The 17190-nt window shown below is 45.6% G+C and overlaps 2 protein-coding genes across 5 annotated transcripts in view; one reads left to right on the top strand and one right to left on the bottom strand.

Moving 5' to 3' along the window:
- Positions 1 to 14339, top strand: part of ULK2 (unc-51 like autophagy activating kinase 2) — a 66328-nt gene extending 51989 nt beyond the window's left edge. For 3 of the 4 annotated variants that reach the window (XM_067715846.1, XM_067715843.1, XM_067715845.1), the window contains 9 exons: positions 761 to 948; positions 1362 to 1465; positions 4415 to 4564; positions 5976 to 6184; positions 7734 to 7912; positions 8323 to 8441; positions 8773 to 8945; positions 11115 to 11250; positions 12075 to 14339. In XM_067715846.1, coding sequence (XP_067571947.1) covers positions 761 to 948; positions 1362 to 1465; positions 4415 to 4564; positions 5976 to 6184; positions 7734 to 7912; positions 8323 to 8441; positions 8773 to 8945; positions 11115 to 11250; positions 12075 to 12133 — 1317 coding nt within the window. In that variant the 3' untranslated portion in view covers positions 12134 to 14339. The remainder of the gene's footprint in view (positions 1 to 760; positions 949 to 1361; positions 1466 to 4414; positions 4565 to 5975; positions 6185 to 7733; positions 7913 to 8322; positions 8442 to 8772; positions 8946 to 11114; positions 11251 to 12074) is intronic. The other variant, XM_067715844.1, reaches the window with a different exon arrangement.
- Positions 1 to 17190, bottom strand: part of LOC137212250 (multidrug and toxin extrusion protein 2-like) — a 352581-nt gene that overhangs the window by 172118 nt on the left and 163273 nt on the right. The window lies entirely within an intron of this gene.

Here is a 17190-nt window from a genome sequence, read left to right as displayed (position 1 = left end):
AGAGAAGTTGTTTACTCACCGGTCCTGGAAGAAGCACCCAGATGCCACACGGGGAAGTCAAGTCAAAGTACAGAGAGAGACAGGACCTGGGCACATGCCTTTATTAGGGTCTGTGGGTGGAGTGCTCTGGGGTTCCCGGGCCAAGGCTGGATGGGTCAATCCAAACGAAAAGAGCAGGGTTCTGATAAGTTCCACGGGGGTCTTGTCTAAGGGGCACACAGCGGGAAGGCCCTGGGAGACGGGGGGAGATCACCAGGCTTGTCAGGGAAGTCGTATCCGGAACGTACATTTATTTGCGACTCTGTGGGCTGCTGTCTAGGGCGTGTGCTTGTATGAGGGGCTGGTGTCAATTTAAGGTCCCTGCAGGCCGCATAGCCAAGCACAGTGGATGTGGAAGCAGCAATACCATGGAGCAGCTTAACTCTCAGTAGTAGGTCATGCACTAGCATCACAAGTACTTTATAGGCAGCATTCAGGAAGAGGATAGCTGCAATTTAATCAGCACCTGCCGTGTACCAGGCAAAGTGTAAGTCCTTTACTTGCTGAACGCTTTATATACACGTTCCCGTTTAATCCTGAAAAAAGGAAACAGGCCTAGCGTAAATGAACTGTCAAGGTCACAGAGACTGGAAGCAGAAGAGCCGGGATTTGAATCCAAGACTGACAGAGTCTGGAGTCTCTGCTCCAGCTACTGTGCCATGAGCCTGACGGTTCTGAACATTCCTACGTCATAACAACCAGTTTACATGTGTTCCCTTAGACCACGGCTCCTTTCAAAATCCCGAAAACGCAAGCGTCTTCCAACCTGCCAGCCTTGGCCACTCGCCGTGGGCCTTCTGAGGGGCAGTTGAAGGATGGGAGTGACCCACGGGGATGCTCTCACTGTCTCTCAGTACAAGGAGGGGAGAGGCACAAGTCCGAGCAGCAGGTCAGGGCAGCGTTTGGCAGGTAAGAGACGCCATTTCCTTCCAGCCCTAAACATGGAAACGGTAACAGTGCATCCATTCCTATCATAAAACAACCAGACCCGATTAGCAGCTGGTTTATGCCAGTGGTTAATGACACTGTACACGTGTAAGGAACTGCATACACTTAGAATCTCTGAAAACCATAGCTGTTGCCTATACCTGTGGGAGTCCAGAGCTCTTCCTGAGTTTCCTGAGTAGTCTGTTTCTGCCTTTTTGTTTATTTTGGGTATTGAAGTTTATCTCTACCTTGAATTGTTCGGTCTCTATTTTTTGTCTCCTTGTTCTCTGACTTTCCTTTAACCCTTTTATGGCTTGGCTTAAATCACCCTTATTACTGATAAGTCTGGATTTTTTTAAAGTATACATTTACGTTATTATCATTCTTCTTTTTAGATCTGTCAGTACTGGGAAATTATCAGATCAACCAGTAAAAACACCTTTAGGTGGACATCAGGGCAGCACGGACAGTTTAAATACAGAACGACCAATGGATATAGGTAAGAGAAGTCCGGTTTCTTTTTAGGCAGGTAATCTGTTTGTTAACTTTCCTATTGCTGCTGTAACAAATTACCACAAGCTTGGTAGCTTAAAAACAACACAGATGTATTATTTTACAGTTCCGGAGGGCAGAAGTCCACAGTGGGTCTCACTAGGCTAAAACCGAGGTGTAGGCAGGGCTGGTTCCTTCTGCAGGCTCTCGGGGAGGGTGCACTTCCTGGCCTTTTGCAGCTTCTGGGGGCTGCCCTCATCCCTTGGCTTGTGGCCCCTTCGACCGTGAAAGCCAGCAATGGCCAGTCTAGACTCAGACCTTCTGCCCCCTTAGTCTACACTTAAAGGACCCTTGTGATTACATTGGACCCACTGGATAATCTCTTTAAGTTCAGCTGATGAGCAGCCCTGGTTCCATCTGCAGCTTTAGTTCCCCTTTGCCGTGTCACATAGCCTATTTACAAGTTTCAGGGCTCAGGACGTGGGCATCTTTGGCTTGGGCGTGGGGGTAATTACTCTGCCCATCTACTTCTGGTGACTGTTCACGAACCTGTTGACCAGATTGCTTCATCCAGTCCCTGTCATCTCATCGAAGTTCTTAGGAGCCTGTCAAGATAGGGACATGTTCAGTGTCTTGATGATCGGCAGCCCATGAGTGAGAAGTTAGATGCTGACCAAGATTGCTTTTTATCAGTAGGATAACTCTGGCCAAAGTTGCCTTACACATACGAACTCTTGAGCATCTCTTATACAGCAAGCCCAACCTATAAAGAACCATAGGTCACTGAGATCCCTGGCTCTTTCATAGCTGTTCCAGGGAACTTTATGTCCATGGACCCACATCTGGATTACTTCAGACTGCTTATCAAAAAATGAAAACAAAGGGCTGGCTCCAGACCCTAACCCAGGCTTGTTTAATCAAGTTTTCTGGGAAAGGAGTTTAGGAATCTGTGTCTTTAACAAGCTCCCCACGTGATTATGATGTCCACTTAAATTTGAGTCAGTATTGGAGCCTCTTTGTTCTTGTTTTCTCTGTCATTCTTTTACCGTCTCTCCCATGAGCCTCCAAAGGAGGAAGTATCTAGACCAGCAAACACCCGAGTATGGTTTCTGTGCTGTAGGGCTTGATATTTCACTCCACTGTCATCTTGCTGGCATGGTTTCTGAAGAGAAGTCTCGTGTCATTCTTACCGTCGTTCCTCTTATAAATGAGGTGCTTTTTTTCTTTGGCTTCTTTCAGGACTTTTTCTTTGATTCTCTGCTGTTTGAAGATGAAATGCACAGGTGTAGATTGTTTGGCATTCTAACCGCTTGGTGTTCTTTAAGCTTCCTGGACTTGGAAGGTTTGGTTCTGCATTTATTTTGGAAATTTCTTGGACATTACTACTTCACATATTTCTTCTGTTTCTTTCTCTTTCTCCTTTTCATATTCCTGTTGCACATATATTATATCTTTGTAGTTGTCCCACAGTTCTTGGATATTCTGGGATTTTTGTTGTTGTTGTTTTAATTCTTCTTTCTCTTTGCTTTTCAGTTTTGGAAGTTCCTATTGACATATCTTCAAGCTAACTGATTTTCTTAACCATGTCCTGTCTGTTGATGAGCTCATCAAATACATTCTTCATTTCTGTGTCAGTGATTCTGACTTACAGCATTTCCTTTGAGTCTTTCTTAGAGTTGCCATCTCTCTGCTTTGTTACTCATTTGCTCTTACATGTTGTTTATTTTTTCCATTAGAGTTCTTAGCATTAATCAAAGTTATTATAATTTCTGGTGTGATAAGTCCAATATGCATGCTGTATCTGAGTCTGGTTCAGTGCTTGCTCTATCTCTTCAAGCTGTTTTTACCTTTTAGCTTGCCTTTTAATTTTTGTTGAAAGCCAGAAATGATATTACTGGACATAGAATTGAGTTAAATAGTGTGAGGTGTTTTTTATGTTTATCTGGCTAAGAGTTAGGCTGTGTTTAGTGTTTGCTGTAGCCATAGGTATCAGGGTAAACTTTTCTCTGGTGTCTTTGTCTTCCCTGTTGTCTTTGAGTTTCCCTAGATACCCCTTCTTAAATGCCTAACTCTATATTTTCTTCTAAGAAAATATAAGCTATAAAACAGCTTAGGGACTTCCCTGGTGGCACAGTGGTTAAGAATCCGCCTGCCAATGCAGGGGACATGGGTTCGAGCCCTGGTTCGGGAAGATCCAACCTGCTGCAGAGCAACTAAGCCCGTGCGCCACAACTACTGAGCCTGCGCTCTAGAGCCCACGAGCCACAACTGCTGAAGCCTGTGCACCTAAAGCCTGTGCTCCGCAACAAAGAGAAGCCACCGCAGTGAGAAGCCTGTACATCAGCCCCCACTCTCCACAACTAGAGAAAGCCCGTGTGCAGCAACGAAGACCCAGCACAGCCAAAAATAAATAAATAAATTTATAAAAAAAGCAAAAACAAAAACAGCTTAGCTCTTAGTTTCTCCACGTTCTCACCAACGTTTGTTATTTGTGGTCTTTTCGATGATGACCATTCTGACAGGTGTGAGGATGTCTCATTGGGGTTTTTATTTGCATTTGCCTGATGATTAGCGATGTTGAGCATCTTTTCATGTGCCTGTTGGCCATATATATTTTTTGGAAAAATAACTATTCAGGTCTTCTGCCCATTTTTTAAATCAGGTTGTTTCCCCACATATTTATTCCCAGTTCTTGGTTTCCACCTTTTCACATTATCCTCAGGTGTGACGGCAATTCACGTAGAAGTAACTGAATTGTAGGCCTTGGGGAAAAGGAGATTCACAGCTGTGAAGAGATTACCATAAAATATTTTTAATGGAGATCTGTATTGAATTTTCTGTTTTTAAGAGTAATAAATGCTTATTGTAAAAAACCCAAATCTAATATAAAAGTAAAGGTGTCCCTATAAAACCCACCCTCTGATACATGACACATTTGGTGAACTTTTTATTGCAGCCCCTGCAGGAGCCTGTGGTGTTGCACGGGCTCCTTCTGTGGGAACAGCAGCGAGTCCCAGGGCTGTGCTGTTCACGGTAGGGTCTCCTCCACACAGGGCTGCGACCCCCGCTTGTACCCACATAGTCCTTCGGACAAGAACCACCTCAGGTGAGGATTGTCTTAGTTCCGCCTTGCGCTCGTGTTTGGTGTGCAGATTCTGATAATGGCTTAATGGTGTGACGTAGTTTTTTTTACCAATGACGTGGAGATAACGATTTACTTTACCTTAAAGGGTTATGAAGAGTAGATGAGGGGACTTCCCTGGCAGTCCCGTGGTTAAGACTCTGCGCTTGCACGGCAGGGGGCATGGGTTCGGTACCTGGTCGGGGAACTAAGATCCCCTATGCCACGCTGTGCAGCCAAAAAATTAAAAAAAGAGTAAATGAGACAATACTTGTGGGGAAAAAAAAAATCTGCAAAACAAAAGGTACTAGGTTATATATTTGTAATAATATATATGTAATTTTATAACATTATTACATGAATGTGACGTCACAGTGAAGCAGCTATGCATGTTGGTGCTTCTTAGCTTATATTGAAGGCTTATGTTAGTACATCCAGTAAATTTTTTGAAAATGATAGATTGTTGTTTATTTTTGGTTTTGTGGGTTTTTTTAGAAACCTAGGTTTCACCTTTTTTTTGGTACTTTGAGTCCCAATCTTTGCACTTAATCCTATATCCTACTTCTGGATAGGCTGATAGATTGGTTTTATCAGCCATAGTCTATAAATAGGTAATTGGTACCAAAAATTAAGAAAGTATTTAGATTGGACTTGAGTTATCATTTGACATCATATATTATACCTTGTGTCCCTTAAGTTCTCTTATGCTAAATCAGTTACTAATCAAGATACAAGTAGATTAATAAGCAAAGGATATAAATAGATAATGAGAGTGGAAAAAGAGCTAATAATAATCTTGATTTTAGGATTATTAAGAGTATTCAATAATAAGAAAATACCACTTTGAGAAAATAACTTTTTATACCTGTTAACTAAGCCAACATTTAAAAAATGTAATGCCCAGTGTTGTTGAGGCTTAGTGGGATCTCTGCACTCACTCACGGCTGCTTTAGAAAATAGCGTGGCAAGTCTTACAAAGAGCTATAAAAATATTTATAGTAATATTTGATCTGTGGTAATCCCATTCTGTTTATAAGGCCACTTACAACAAAGTGGTCTTATAAAGTATTTATCACAAATAACTCAATAGAAGGAAGGATTTCATTACAATGTTATTGGTGGCATTAAAAAAATCAGAAATAGTATAAGTGCCCCCACATAAGCATTGGGGTATAATTTTAGTGAAGCGTACACATCCGCTGAGTTTTATCACCGTGAGGACTGTGGAGCAGCAGGGAGAAATGTGTATGTTAGAAGTTTGTTTAAAACAGAATTTAAAAGTAGCTGTGCTGATTCTGTAAGGAATGAAGGTGAGCCTGGGAAGATAAAGCCTGTTCATGTGCTCAGGGAGGGGTCGGGGGCCTTCCTTTTAACGCTTCCTCGCCCGTCTCCACAGGGGGCTCCAGCGGCTCCGGAGGCTCCCTGGGCTCCACCGGGGGCCGTGTGTCTGGGGGCTCCCCGCCTGGGCTGTGCTCGGGGTCTCCCCCTCTGGGAGCAGAGGCAGCTCCCAGCCTGAGACACGCGCCTTGTGGTGCTTCACCCCCCAGCCTGGAGGGGCTCGTCGCCTTTGAAGCCCCTGAACTGCCCGAGGAGACGCTGATGGAGGTGGGAAGAGACCCTGTGACGTGTCACTTACGGGGACCCCGAGGAGAGTGTTGGTGACGGGAGGACAAAATCCCCCTAACCTTTCCTATTTGGAACATTGCTCATATATTTTCAGAATAATGTTGACAGTGACACTCATTCATAGCAAGCTTTGGTTGACAGGAAGTGATGCATACAGATTTTGTATTCTTAATTTCTTTATCTGAAGTTTATTTACTACTTACAGGACTTTTAAAACATAATGTTTTTCCTAAAACCGTAACTTTTTATTCTCAAAGCTTGCTTTTCTTCATAAGATAAAAATGATACACTTAAACTTAGGTTTAAAAAAATAAATTAAGATACCAAATCAGTCAGTAACGCTGAGGAATAAAGCTGCCCGGCAGACTGGACAGTTGCGTGTGTCCACCAGTACCTTTTCCCTCCACGGAGCCAGGTCTCCAGGGAAAAACACATCAGAACGTGAAGTGTGCTGAGCACAAATGCAGAATAGAGGTGAATTTTATGATTCCAGAGCCTCTGCTAGCTAATTCCTCAGTGTCGACTCTAGGACAGTGTTCCATAGACTGCACCTCCTCCAGGTCAACTAAAGAACAAATTCTCTTTCCATATTTCTGTTGTGTGTGAAGGAAAATTAAGTATTTCACATAAAAGTTATAAAGTACTGCATGCAAAATTTTAATAGTGATTCTGTAGTAAGTTTAAGTTGTAATTTTGAGAATATGTATAAGATTGGAAAAGCAATCTTCAGAGTTTTTTCAGTCTCCATCAACTTAGGCATAAATTATGTTCCAATATGTATTGGAACATATAGTCTGATATGCTGTCATAGAGCAGAGAGACTTTCAAAAGTTGATTGGTTTATTCTTCTGTCTTTAGTACACTGATTCTCATCCCTTTTTAACCATAAAAGGAGAGTGAGAAGCTTAGTCTTATTTGAGATTTCAAAATACATTTATAGCTAAAAACAAACCTCAGAACATAAATTTTAGAGTACCCATTTTTAATGCGCTGCTACTATGTCTATCTATACTCCACTCTTTCACTGAAAAGATCACAAAATTTAGAGCCTTGGTATTAGGAATCACTGTTAACTGAAGAGCCACCAGAAATTAAAAAAGTGTCTCTGAAATTGTAAGTCAGTAGAATTCATTAAACTATCAAGAAGTGTGGTTTACTGCACAGAATATCCTTACATTCCTATATCTTGGTCTCTATTTTGTCATGTTTCTGTCTCATGTATATTGATTTAATTGTTCCGTGTTTCATTTTTTTCCTGGTGCAAGTACAATGACCTCATATCTTTGAGGCTGAATTTTGTGGGTGCTCTCGTACATCCATACACACAAACATATGACACACTCTTGTTTGGTTTCATTTGTGTTTATTTTTCTCACAGTTTTCTGGAATTTAAAACTTTCATTCTCCTTTGATCATTCTGACATTCATAAGTATAGAAAACATTAGCAGTGGCCACAGTTTATGTGCAGAAATGAGTGTGCGCCTCTCCTTAACCTGCAAGTTTCTAAGATGATTGGCTTTGCCGCAGCGAGAGCACACAGACACCTTCCGCCACCTGAACGCAATGCTGTTGTTCACGGAGTGTGTGCTGGACCTGACGGCCGTGCGCGGGGGAGACCCAGGGCTCTGCGCGTCCGCGGTCTCCTTGTACCAGATCCAGGAGAGCGCGGTGGTGGACCAGATCAGCCAGCTGAGCAAAGACTGGGGGTAGGTGCCCCCTTGCTGTCCATCTCCAGAGGCTTCCTGCCCTCTGTAAACTGGTGTCCAAGCTGGGGGCCGTGTCATCCACTGAAGGTCATGGGCGTCTCTGAGTTAACTCATTGTGCTCGATTTCACTGTGTGAGCCAAGACTTGGAGGTTCTGCAGCCTTGGTGTTTCCTTTCCTGTAAATTGTGCTGTTAAGATATTTGATGATAAAGAGATTGTATTTTTATCTGAGTGCACCCATTGTATTCAAAGTACACATGTCTTTCTCCATGCCGGCCCTTCTCCCTTCAGGAGGTGTTCGTGCACTAAAAGTGTCAAGGGGAATGATGTTCCCTTAGAGAGACTGTTGTGATGGGGCACTGGCCTGTCGGTTCGCAGGCTAACGCTCTGCTTGCTGTCTCTGGGTGCAGGCGGGTGGAACAGCTGGTGTTATACATGAAGGCCGCACAGCTGCTGGCAGCCTCTCTGCATCTCGCCAAAGAGCAGATCAAGTCCGGGAAGCTGAGCCCGTCCACGGGTGTGAAACAAGGTACAAGCGGAGCGTGACGGGGCTGCTTTTCCCCTTACACTGGGAAGGGGAGTTTTTGGTGAGGGGTCACCATGGTATTAAGCATGCTTAAATGGGAAAAGATGCTGGCTTTTCTGTTTTTTGGTTTTGCCATTTAGCCGATACAGAGAGCAGTCAGAATTACTTTATTCTCAGTCTTCACTAAGAGAGAGAACATGTGGAAGAATGATTTCCAGTCACTTTTTTCAGTGATCATTTAGTGTCGCTTTCCATAAATTAGCAGGAAAGTTGCTTGTCACCATGACTCTGTTTCTGGAGGAAAATTAAAATTCTCATTTCAATTTTTTTCCAGTTGTCAAAAATCTGAATGAACGATATAAATTCTGCATCAGCATGTGCAAGAAACTTACAGAAAAGCTGAATCGCTTCTTCTCTGACAAACAGAGATTTATTGATGAAATCAACAGCGTAACAGCAGAGAAACTCATCTATAATTGTGCTGTAGAAATGGTAACCCTTTTTAAGGTGTAATATTGCATAGTAATACTACTTGTCTTTAAGAGCACCTTTTGTTTTTTGTTTTTCTTGGCTGCGTTGGGTCTTCGTTGCTGTGTGTGGGCTTTCTCTAGTTGCAGTGAGCTGGGGGGCTACTCTTCCTTGCGGTGCGCGGGCTTCTCATTGTGGTGACTTCTCATTGTTGCGGAGCACAGGCTCTAGAGTGCAGGCTCAGTAGTTGTGGCGCAGGGACTTAGGTGCTCCGCGGCATGTGGGATCTTCCTGGACCAGGACTCGAACCCGTGTCCCCTGCATTGGCAGGCGGATTCTTAACCATTGCACCACCAGGGAAGTTCCCTAAGAGCATCTTTTGAAGTGCACACCTACTTGACATCATCCTTTTAAAAAGAATTTATGCCCCACCACTCCCAAGTCCCAGGTATTGTGGTACCTCTTCCTGAAGGAGTGATTACACTTAATTAACATGCAACAAACATAAGTTATGTTGGTTACCTACCACATTTGGTAAAAGTTTACCATACCTCTTAAAAATTGCTAACATTAGGCATGATCTAATCTTTTTATAGTTTGCATCTAAGAGCTTTCACTGGATCTCTTTCTTCATTTTCTATTATTTAAGGAATTTGGCTTGATAAAACATTACAAAAATACTGCTTTTATTACCCAATCTGCAGAAATTCACGTGCTCAGATTCCACAACTGACCTTACTTAAGTGTAGACACACAAAGTATAATCTACTTTTCCAACTCTCTGGTTATATTAGTGGAAATAATTTGTTTTCTGTATCTTCGAGGAAAAATTGCTCTGAAGGAAACATGAAATTAGGGACTGTCAAAGAAGGAATTAAGTGGGGAAAAATTTAATTACTGACCAACCGTATAGTTTTTACCATATTAACATAGTTGAGCTTCCTTTTCCCTCTCAAATTTGTGTACTTTGAATTGTACTGTTACATTACCCCCTTGGTCTTATTTTGAAAGCCATCATAATAAAAAGGCGTATGAAAATAGTTTGGGAATATAAACTGTTGATGAGAATAATATACATTATATTGCCCTAAACTGTTGATATGAATAATATGCATTGTATTGTTTTGTACCGAATTAAGACTTCATAAGACAGATTTTCTTTTAGAAATTTGTGCCAGGAAAGACGTCCTCTTGTACGGAGTTAGGGTGCTTCTGTCTCTTCTGATGACAGAGCCACGTGCCTCCAACAAGTCTCTCCTTGTGCCCTGGCTGCTGAGCAAGCTTGGAGACACTCAACTTATATTTAGTTATTTCTCTCCTTCCTTTTCAGGACTTGGATTTTCTGTGTCCATTTTATTTATCATATTGTATGTGGCTTTACTCTTTGAAAGAGACAGAGCATACTGACAAGTAAATTAGGATACTGGATTACTGACAGTCTGGGCAGTGAATGATTAAAGAGAAAATCAGGATGCTGTTGGGGAAACAAATGCTCATAACCCCGTGAATGACACCATGCCCGTCTTTCTGGGGAGCCCTACCCACCTCTCCCCCTGCCCAGCTCGCTCCTGCTTCCTATGGCTCTGCCTCAGCATCACTTCCTGGAGGCGCTCCCTAACCACTTCCTCCATAGTCGGGTTAGGTGCCTCTCGCGTGTGCTCCGTACCATCCGGGGCTTCCTCCTGTGATGCCAGGTACCCCTTGGAGTTCACAGCCCACGCCTCCCTCTGGACTGTGAGCTCACCTTCATCGTGCACTCTGGGCCGACACTCAGCAGGTGCCCAGTAAATACCTCTGAATGAATGAATCCCACACACCAGAAAATTCTGTAACTAAAAGGAAAAGCTGATAAGTGGCTTTTAACGTCATTTAATTATTTCATTGTAACAAGATCTACTTTAGGGAAATGCCAGGTTACTAGTGTGGAAGTGTAAGTTTAAAATAAACTTTTTAGTGAAGTCATAGAAGAGCCAGTTTAGAAGTGCAAATATCATGAGTTAGGAATCTCTGAGTTCAAGAAGGTTATGTTTGAATGCAGAGTAACTCTTTTGTCAAGAAGCTCTTTTATGTCGCTCACCCAATAGATTATATCATTTTGTCGAAACGTATTAATTTTAGACAGACTCCATTTAAAGCTGCATTGCCTGAATGGATTCGTATTTTCATGGAAGAGCTGAGAATCTTCTTGTTTTTGCTGACTGGTTCCAGGTTCAGGCTGCAGCCCTGGACGAGATGTTCCAGCAGACTGAAGATATTGTTTATCGCTATCATAAGGCGGCCCTTCTTTTGGAAGGCTTAACTAAGATTCTCCAGGACCCGGCAGATATTGAAAATGTACACAAATGTGAGTTGACTTAGAAAGCAGTGTGCGTGTTGGTTGCACTTTCATTGTCTCCTCCTGGTGCAGTAGACAGAGCGTGGAGTTTGGAACCGTGCAGCCTGAGGGTTGCATCTTGGCTTCCCAACCTCGGGCAAGTCACTCACCCTTTCTGTGGTCCCCGTCTCTTCTTCTACAAGATGAGGAACGATGCCTGCCTTGCCGAGCTGTTGCGAGGATTAGAGAGGTTGCTTGTACAGAGCTGTTGGCTTTTGTCATTAGTCTTTAGATTTCTACACTGCGTGACTGTATTGGTGGGTGTGTTTGTGTATGCAGAGACCTTTGCTTTTATCATTAAACAATAAGAAAGGCAGCTGTTTTAATCCTCGTTGGCTTAGTGACCGAAGAGCCCTGTGAAAACCCTGTGTACTGCAGATTTGGTGTACAGAACGGAGTGTGGACACTGGTAGGGTACCAGGATGGTGTTTCCACTTGTCAGATATAAGACCAATGATGTTTTTTGTTGAGGAGGAGGTGTGGTCATACCACATTTTGAAGAGCCACAAGGGGCTGGCAGTTCTAAGATAGTTTGCAATTGTGAGCGAACTAGCTGTTAAAACCTAAATGTTCTTCATTTGACGTGCTAATCTAGCTTTTACCACTGTGCAGCGCTAAGCTAGACGATTACCAGGCAGAAAGAAGAAAAAATACTCAGAACTGTTAACTCTGGGGCAAAGATAGAACAGAGGTGAGGGTGTAGGTGGAGGGTGAGAGATTCTTTTTCATTGGTTCTTCTTACCTTGGTTTTGAAAATATAAATGATTTTTATTATGAATTTATTTTATTTCTAGATAAATCTCGTATTGAAAGGAGATTGTCGGCACTCTGCTACAGCACCTCAACCTTGTGAGCAGCAGCAGGCCTGCCCCCAGGACTAGTGGTGGGTGTGAGGCGATGCCTTTGGGAGCACAGCTTGGATCCTGTCGCCCCACCCCCAGGAAACTGTAGGTTCCTACACGGTGACCACCAAAGAGCAAGCAGTGATTTCAAAAAGGAAAAACAACCCCAGAACTACCTGCCTTATCAGAGAAGTCACCCCTTCCCTTTTTCTTTGTAGAAGCAGAAACAAGAGTATTCCACTTGGCTTTCAGTTTGAACTTGGTAAATAAATGTACCTTAGAACTAGAGTTGTCAGTACAGTTATTCTTAAGGGTAATTAGGAATGAAACGATGAGTGGCTCTTCACGCCAGTCACCAGAGCAAAGTGTGGGGTTCCACATGTTCACTGAGGCGAAAAAGTAAAAAGCCACGTCTCATCCAGGCGGTTTGATACTCGGGGTAAGTTTATCTGAGTCTGAGCACGCGTCCATAAACAGCTCAGGAAGAAATAGCTTAAGGAGTGAAAGGCGTCTCTTGGAAGAGATTGTGAAATCTTCAATTTGATCTAATATGGACACATATTAATAATCTTCCAAAATCTTTCATATTGCACTAATTTATTAAAACAACTGTGTATTGGATTTTGCAATTTAAAACTAACTGAGGCACAATGGACTTGTTTAAAATATTTTACTTGATTATATACACGTACCCTTTCCAGAATTCACAGGTGATTTCTCGTGGACTTTTAAGTGGTAAAAAATTTGTGTTGTGTGAACCTTTGCATTTTCTTAGCCTATTCATCTACACCTACAGGTTTTCTCAGTGATATTTTTAAGTTGCTCGTTGTCTGCTTTTGTTTGCATTTTTTACTGTGCATGCAGAATGTGCATTCATGCCTATGACCTCTAGGCTTACTAAAGGCTAGGTTTATTGGGGCAGTATTAGAACAAGTGTCAATCCAGAGATACTCTCAAGAATTGTAATAGGGCCAAAACAAAGTTGGTGACTTAAAGGCTTATTAGTGATGTGGAATTTTACATGAAGTTAGTGAAAAATGAGGTATGTTTTCTCTTAGGAAAATGGGCAGCTCTTTCCAGCCTGTGTGCATTTTCCTGTTAGTCCTGACAGTTCACCAGGTAGCTAGTCATGGAGAATGTGGGCACTTAACACCCCTCAAGAGATGGTGCCTACGTGGTAGGTTATTTCGTTCCTCTTACTTACCTGCTTGAATACTTGAATAAACCATTCTCCAGTTTTAATCCTTTTAGATAATGTAACCTGAACTCTGACAAATTGCACAGAAGCTCTTCGGCATTAATTTAGTGTACTGATAAAAACAAAAACATGGTTTTTCTTTACTTTGACGAAGTAATGTAATTTTTACTTTATTTATCTGTATGAAATTCCAGCAGTTAATTTGAACATTTATTTATATGATGTTTATATTTTTAGGTCTTTAATACAGTGTTTCTACCTCTTATTTGTAACTGCATGCATTATTCATGAAACTAGGTAAAACTCACTGAATTGTTGTGACATAGCCTTTTTATTATTGCCTGTACAGATGTATATTAAGGTAAATAAAACTGACCAGGTGTTTCTAGGGTGAGGCTGGGTCCCTGTGATGTGGCTTGTCAGGCCAGGTCCTTCCTCAGTGAGTTTGGAGCCTTGGTGGTTAACACCTGTCGCCCTGCCCCAGGGTTTCAGATGCTCGGTGACGGTCCTGCAGGCTGCCAGGAGCATGGGCTGTGCGGCGGCTTCCTGCCCTCCCTGCAGGGGCCATAAGCACTGTCACTGGTGATACTCCATTTTGTATGATTTTTTCGAGTGTAAAGGGCAGTTTCTTGTATGTTCTCTCAGTTACCGCCCGTGTCATCTCACTGATCCTCCGAGGGGGTGGGTACATTCCGGTCCCTCCTCCCCTCTCCCGCTTGTTTTTTAAACACAGGATGAAACAGGTTCACAGCGAGGAAGTGCTTGGTCTGCAGTCAGTACCTAGGGAAGTGGCCGGGCTGTGCTTTGTGACCTCCAAGTGCATTCTTCTGCTTCTTGTACGACAAAGGTCAGGTGATAGGAGGTATGTGTGAGACCGTGAAGTCTGAACAGCAGAGAAGAACAAACTGTAAACTCGTGATTAATGGTTCTGATTATATTTCCATTATCAAGGCCAATTGTTTTAAGAGATTTTGCCTTGATTATAGCAATAATAAACAAATGCTTTATGTTTCCACGTGTATCTTTTGATTTTGTATCATCTATTTCATAAAAAAGAGAGAAACCAGCTCACACATTCACGGGTTGACACCGGGTCTCAGGCGAGCCTGGAAGGTGGCGGGTGCACAGATGCACACGGGGCTAATCTGTGAGCGTGCCGAGTGGCCGTTCCTGCTGTGAGGATTCGCCTTAATGGCGCCTGCGCCGGGCCCGTGGGATGCTTCCCACATGCCCGTCTCCTCAAGGGGGGGTGTCTTTCTGCCCCTCCTGGGGTCCAGGAGAGGAGCCCGGAGAGGGGGTTACTGTTCGGGCCCAGTCACCTCAGTCCCCACAGGTAAATAGCAGGGGAGTCGAGCTGGGCACCGTGGGTGTGAAGTCACTGACTTGGCTCTAAAAAGCGCTTGAGGTGACGGAGGAAGATTTGCCGCTTGCACCGTGCGCCTCCTGTAGCTTCTGTGGGCAGTCCTCACTCCTGCGGGAGCAGAGTGTGGTTCTGTTGTTCCAGGGAGACTGGCTGCCGCCCAGAGAGCTTGGTGTCTTCCCTCCGTTGACGGGCGCAGCCTAGGAGCATCCGTATCCACCTCTGCACGCCGGGAGACAACTGACACTGGGTCCTGGGCCCTGGGTCTTCAGCCATGGAAGTCCTGGGCCCTGCCCAAGTCTCCGCCTTGTCTGTCACAGCCCTGGCCAGAATGCTGTCTTGGGGAGAGGGGTCAAGGTGGCATCGTCCTCACCGGAATCAGAGGGAGTCACATCAGAAGCGACCCGCCTGGGGAAGCACCGCACGGCGGGAAATGACAGTCGGTCCCTGAAGTCTCGGCTTTTGTGGACAAGGCAGAGCCAAACAGGTGAAGGGTCACAGGGGTCAGTGCCCAGGGGTCAGTGCCCAGACTGCTGTGGAGGAGGGAGGCGAGGCTGGGAGCTGCCGGCAGCACGGACCCACGCAGAGCAGAGCGCCCGGCAGAGCCTCCAGCTCCCCTTGCACAGAGGGCCTCGCTCGGCCAGTTGTGAACGTGCTGTCCTTTCTGAACAGCCTCCTGGCGTGGATCTGAGCGGAGGCTGCGGCAGCGATGGCGGAGCCCTGGGGCTTCCCCTCGCCCTCCTGCTCCCAGGCTGTCCTGTCTCTGAGGGTTTGCTCGCTGCAGGCTGTTCTCCGTTTCCTTGGGTGCAGCTGTCTTGGTCTCGGACTCCTGTGCAGAGCGGTGCGTCCTTGGGCACTCTCCATCCCTAACCTCTCCACACCTGTCTGCGTCCGGCTCGGAGCTGGTCAGTGGTGGTGAGAACGGAATGAGTTACTGGGCGTGAGGTTGTTTGAACAGCCCCAGCCGTGGGCGGTGGGCAGCCTGCAGCTCCTCTCTGTTAGGCTTGGTTTGGGGCGAGGCCCAGTTTCAGGCTCTGTCTGGACACCTTCTGAAAGGACCAGCCCCGCCGCCGTGGCCGAGCCCTGGGCACCTGCTTTCAGACGTCCTTTCCCTGTGGATTGATCTGACCCTTGTAGTTCAAGGTTTGTGGCAATCTAATATTTATTACTTCATTAGATCTTCGTACCAACCCTCAGTGGCCTCATTTCACAGATGGAAAAGGCAGACCTGGCAAATAATTTCCAAAGAGAAAAAAGCCAGGGCTGGGGTTTGGCCAGCCAGACTGCTGGGCGGGGCCTGGGCCCACGAGCTGCTCATCCCACACACGCGCCTGGAGCCCCGGCCCTGCTCACCCCTCGGCCTTCCAGCCTCTCCTTTCTGCTGATGCACTTTTATGCTTCTCGGTGCGCAGGTGTCTCTGGCTGGACTCCCCCGGCCAAGCGGCAGGCAGCAAGTTTTGAGAAGCAGGTGAGGTTAGCAGACCTGCCACCCCCTTGGGGGCTGGGGCAGGAGCCCAAGAGCAGAAGCTTTGAAACCACCCTCAGAATCCCCAGGGGAAGGGCTTCAGGGACACACGGACAAATGGACACTTTGCAGGTTCCCTGCTTGTTTGTTTATTTGTACGAGAGCCGCTGAGGTGGACCAGCAGGGATTCGGCCCGTCCTGGGTGGGAGGGACCTCAACCCCAGGTTTGCCAAGGGGACCCCTGCAGGCCCTGGCGTCCTAAGACCGGCTCTTTTGCTGATGGCGGCACGTAGGGGCCCTCTCCCGGGGACGTAAGCCAGCGCCCTCCCCTCGGTCCCTCAACAGGAGATGGCACGTGGAGCCCTGTCTTCGTCTTGAAGCACTGAGGCCCACCCAGCTGCCCCTTCTCCCACCTGCTGCCCTTGGGCCCCACCCCTGCTGCAGGGCGAGGTCGGAGAGGGAGATGGTGGGCCGGGCAGGGGCAGGTCACAGGTGCCTTTGCCCAGAGTGTCGTCTGGGCGACAACAGGACTTCTGCCTGGCACACCGAGCTGCGGCCAGAGGCTCTGATGGGGGCCCAACGGGCCTGCCTCTGTTCCAGCTGGAGGGTTTCTGTGAAGATGGTGGATGAGCGGGCTGTGCGCTGAGAATGAACCACAGGGCGGGCGGCTGATCTGGGGATCCTCGCGAGGGCAGGGTGCCTTCCACAGAGGGGAGGGTCTGTGAGGTGATGAGGATGCTGGTCCAGCGGGATGACAGGTTCTCCTTCCCTGTCGGGAGTGTCTGTCGTGGGGGGTGGCGATGTTCATGTTTCACTCTGAGCTTGTTAATTTTGTAATTCTTTAACAAGGTGATTTCGGTCCAGGAAGAACTCTAAAACTCAGGTCATCAGCTAGGAAAGTTATTGGCAGTAAACACAACAGATGAGGGGAGTTATGGTGGGGGAAATGCTGGGAGAAAATAAGGAAATTCCCCCCCCAGAGCCCTCCCCCTGCCCCCCCTTCAGTCTGAAGGCTTCTTGGAGCAGCAGAGTAAAAAGCCCCCTG

Source organism: Pseudorca crassidens, chromosome 19 (assembly GCF_039906515.1).
Source record: "Pseudorca crassidens isolate mPseCra1 chromosome 19, mPseCra1.hap1, whole genome shotgun sequence".
Classification (NCBI taxonomy): Eukaryota; Metazoa; Chordata; class Mammalia; order Artiodactyla; family Delphinidae; genus Pseudorca; species Pseudorca crassidens.
Note: the sequence above shows the minus strand (reverse complement) of the source record. Positions and strands in the feature narration are given on the sequence as shown.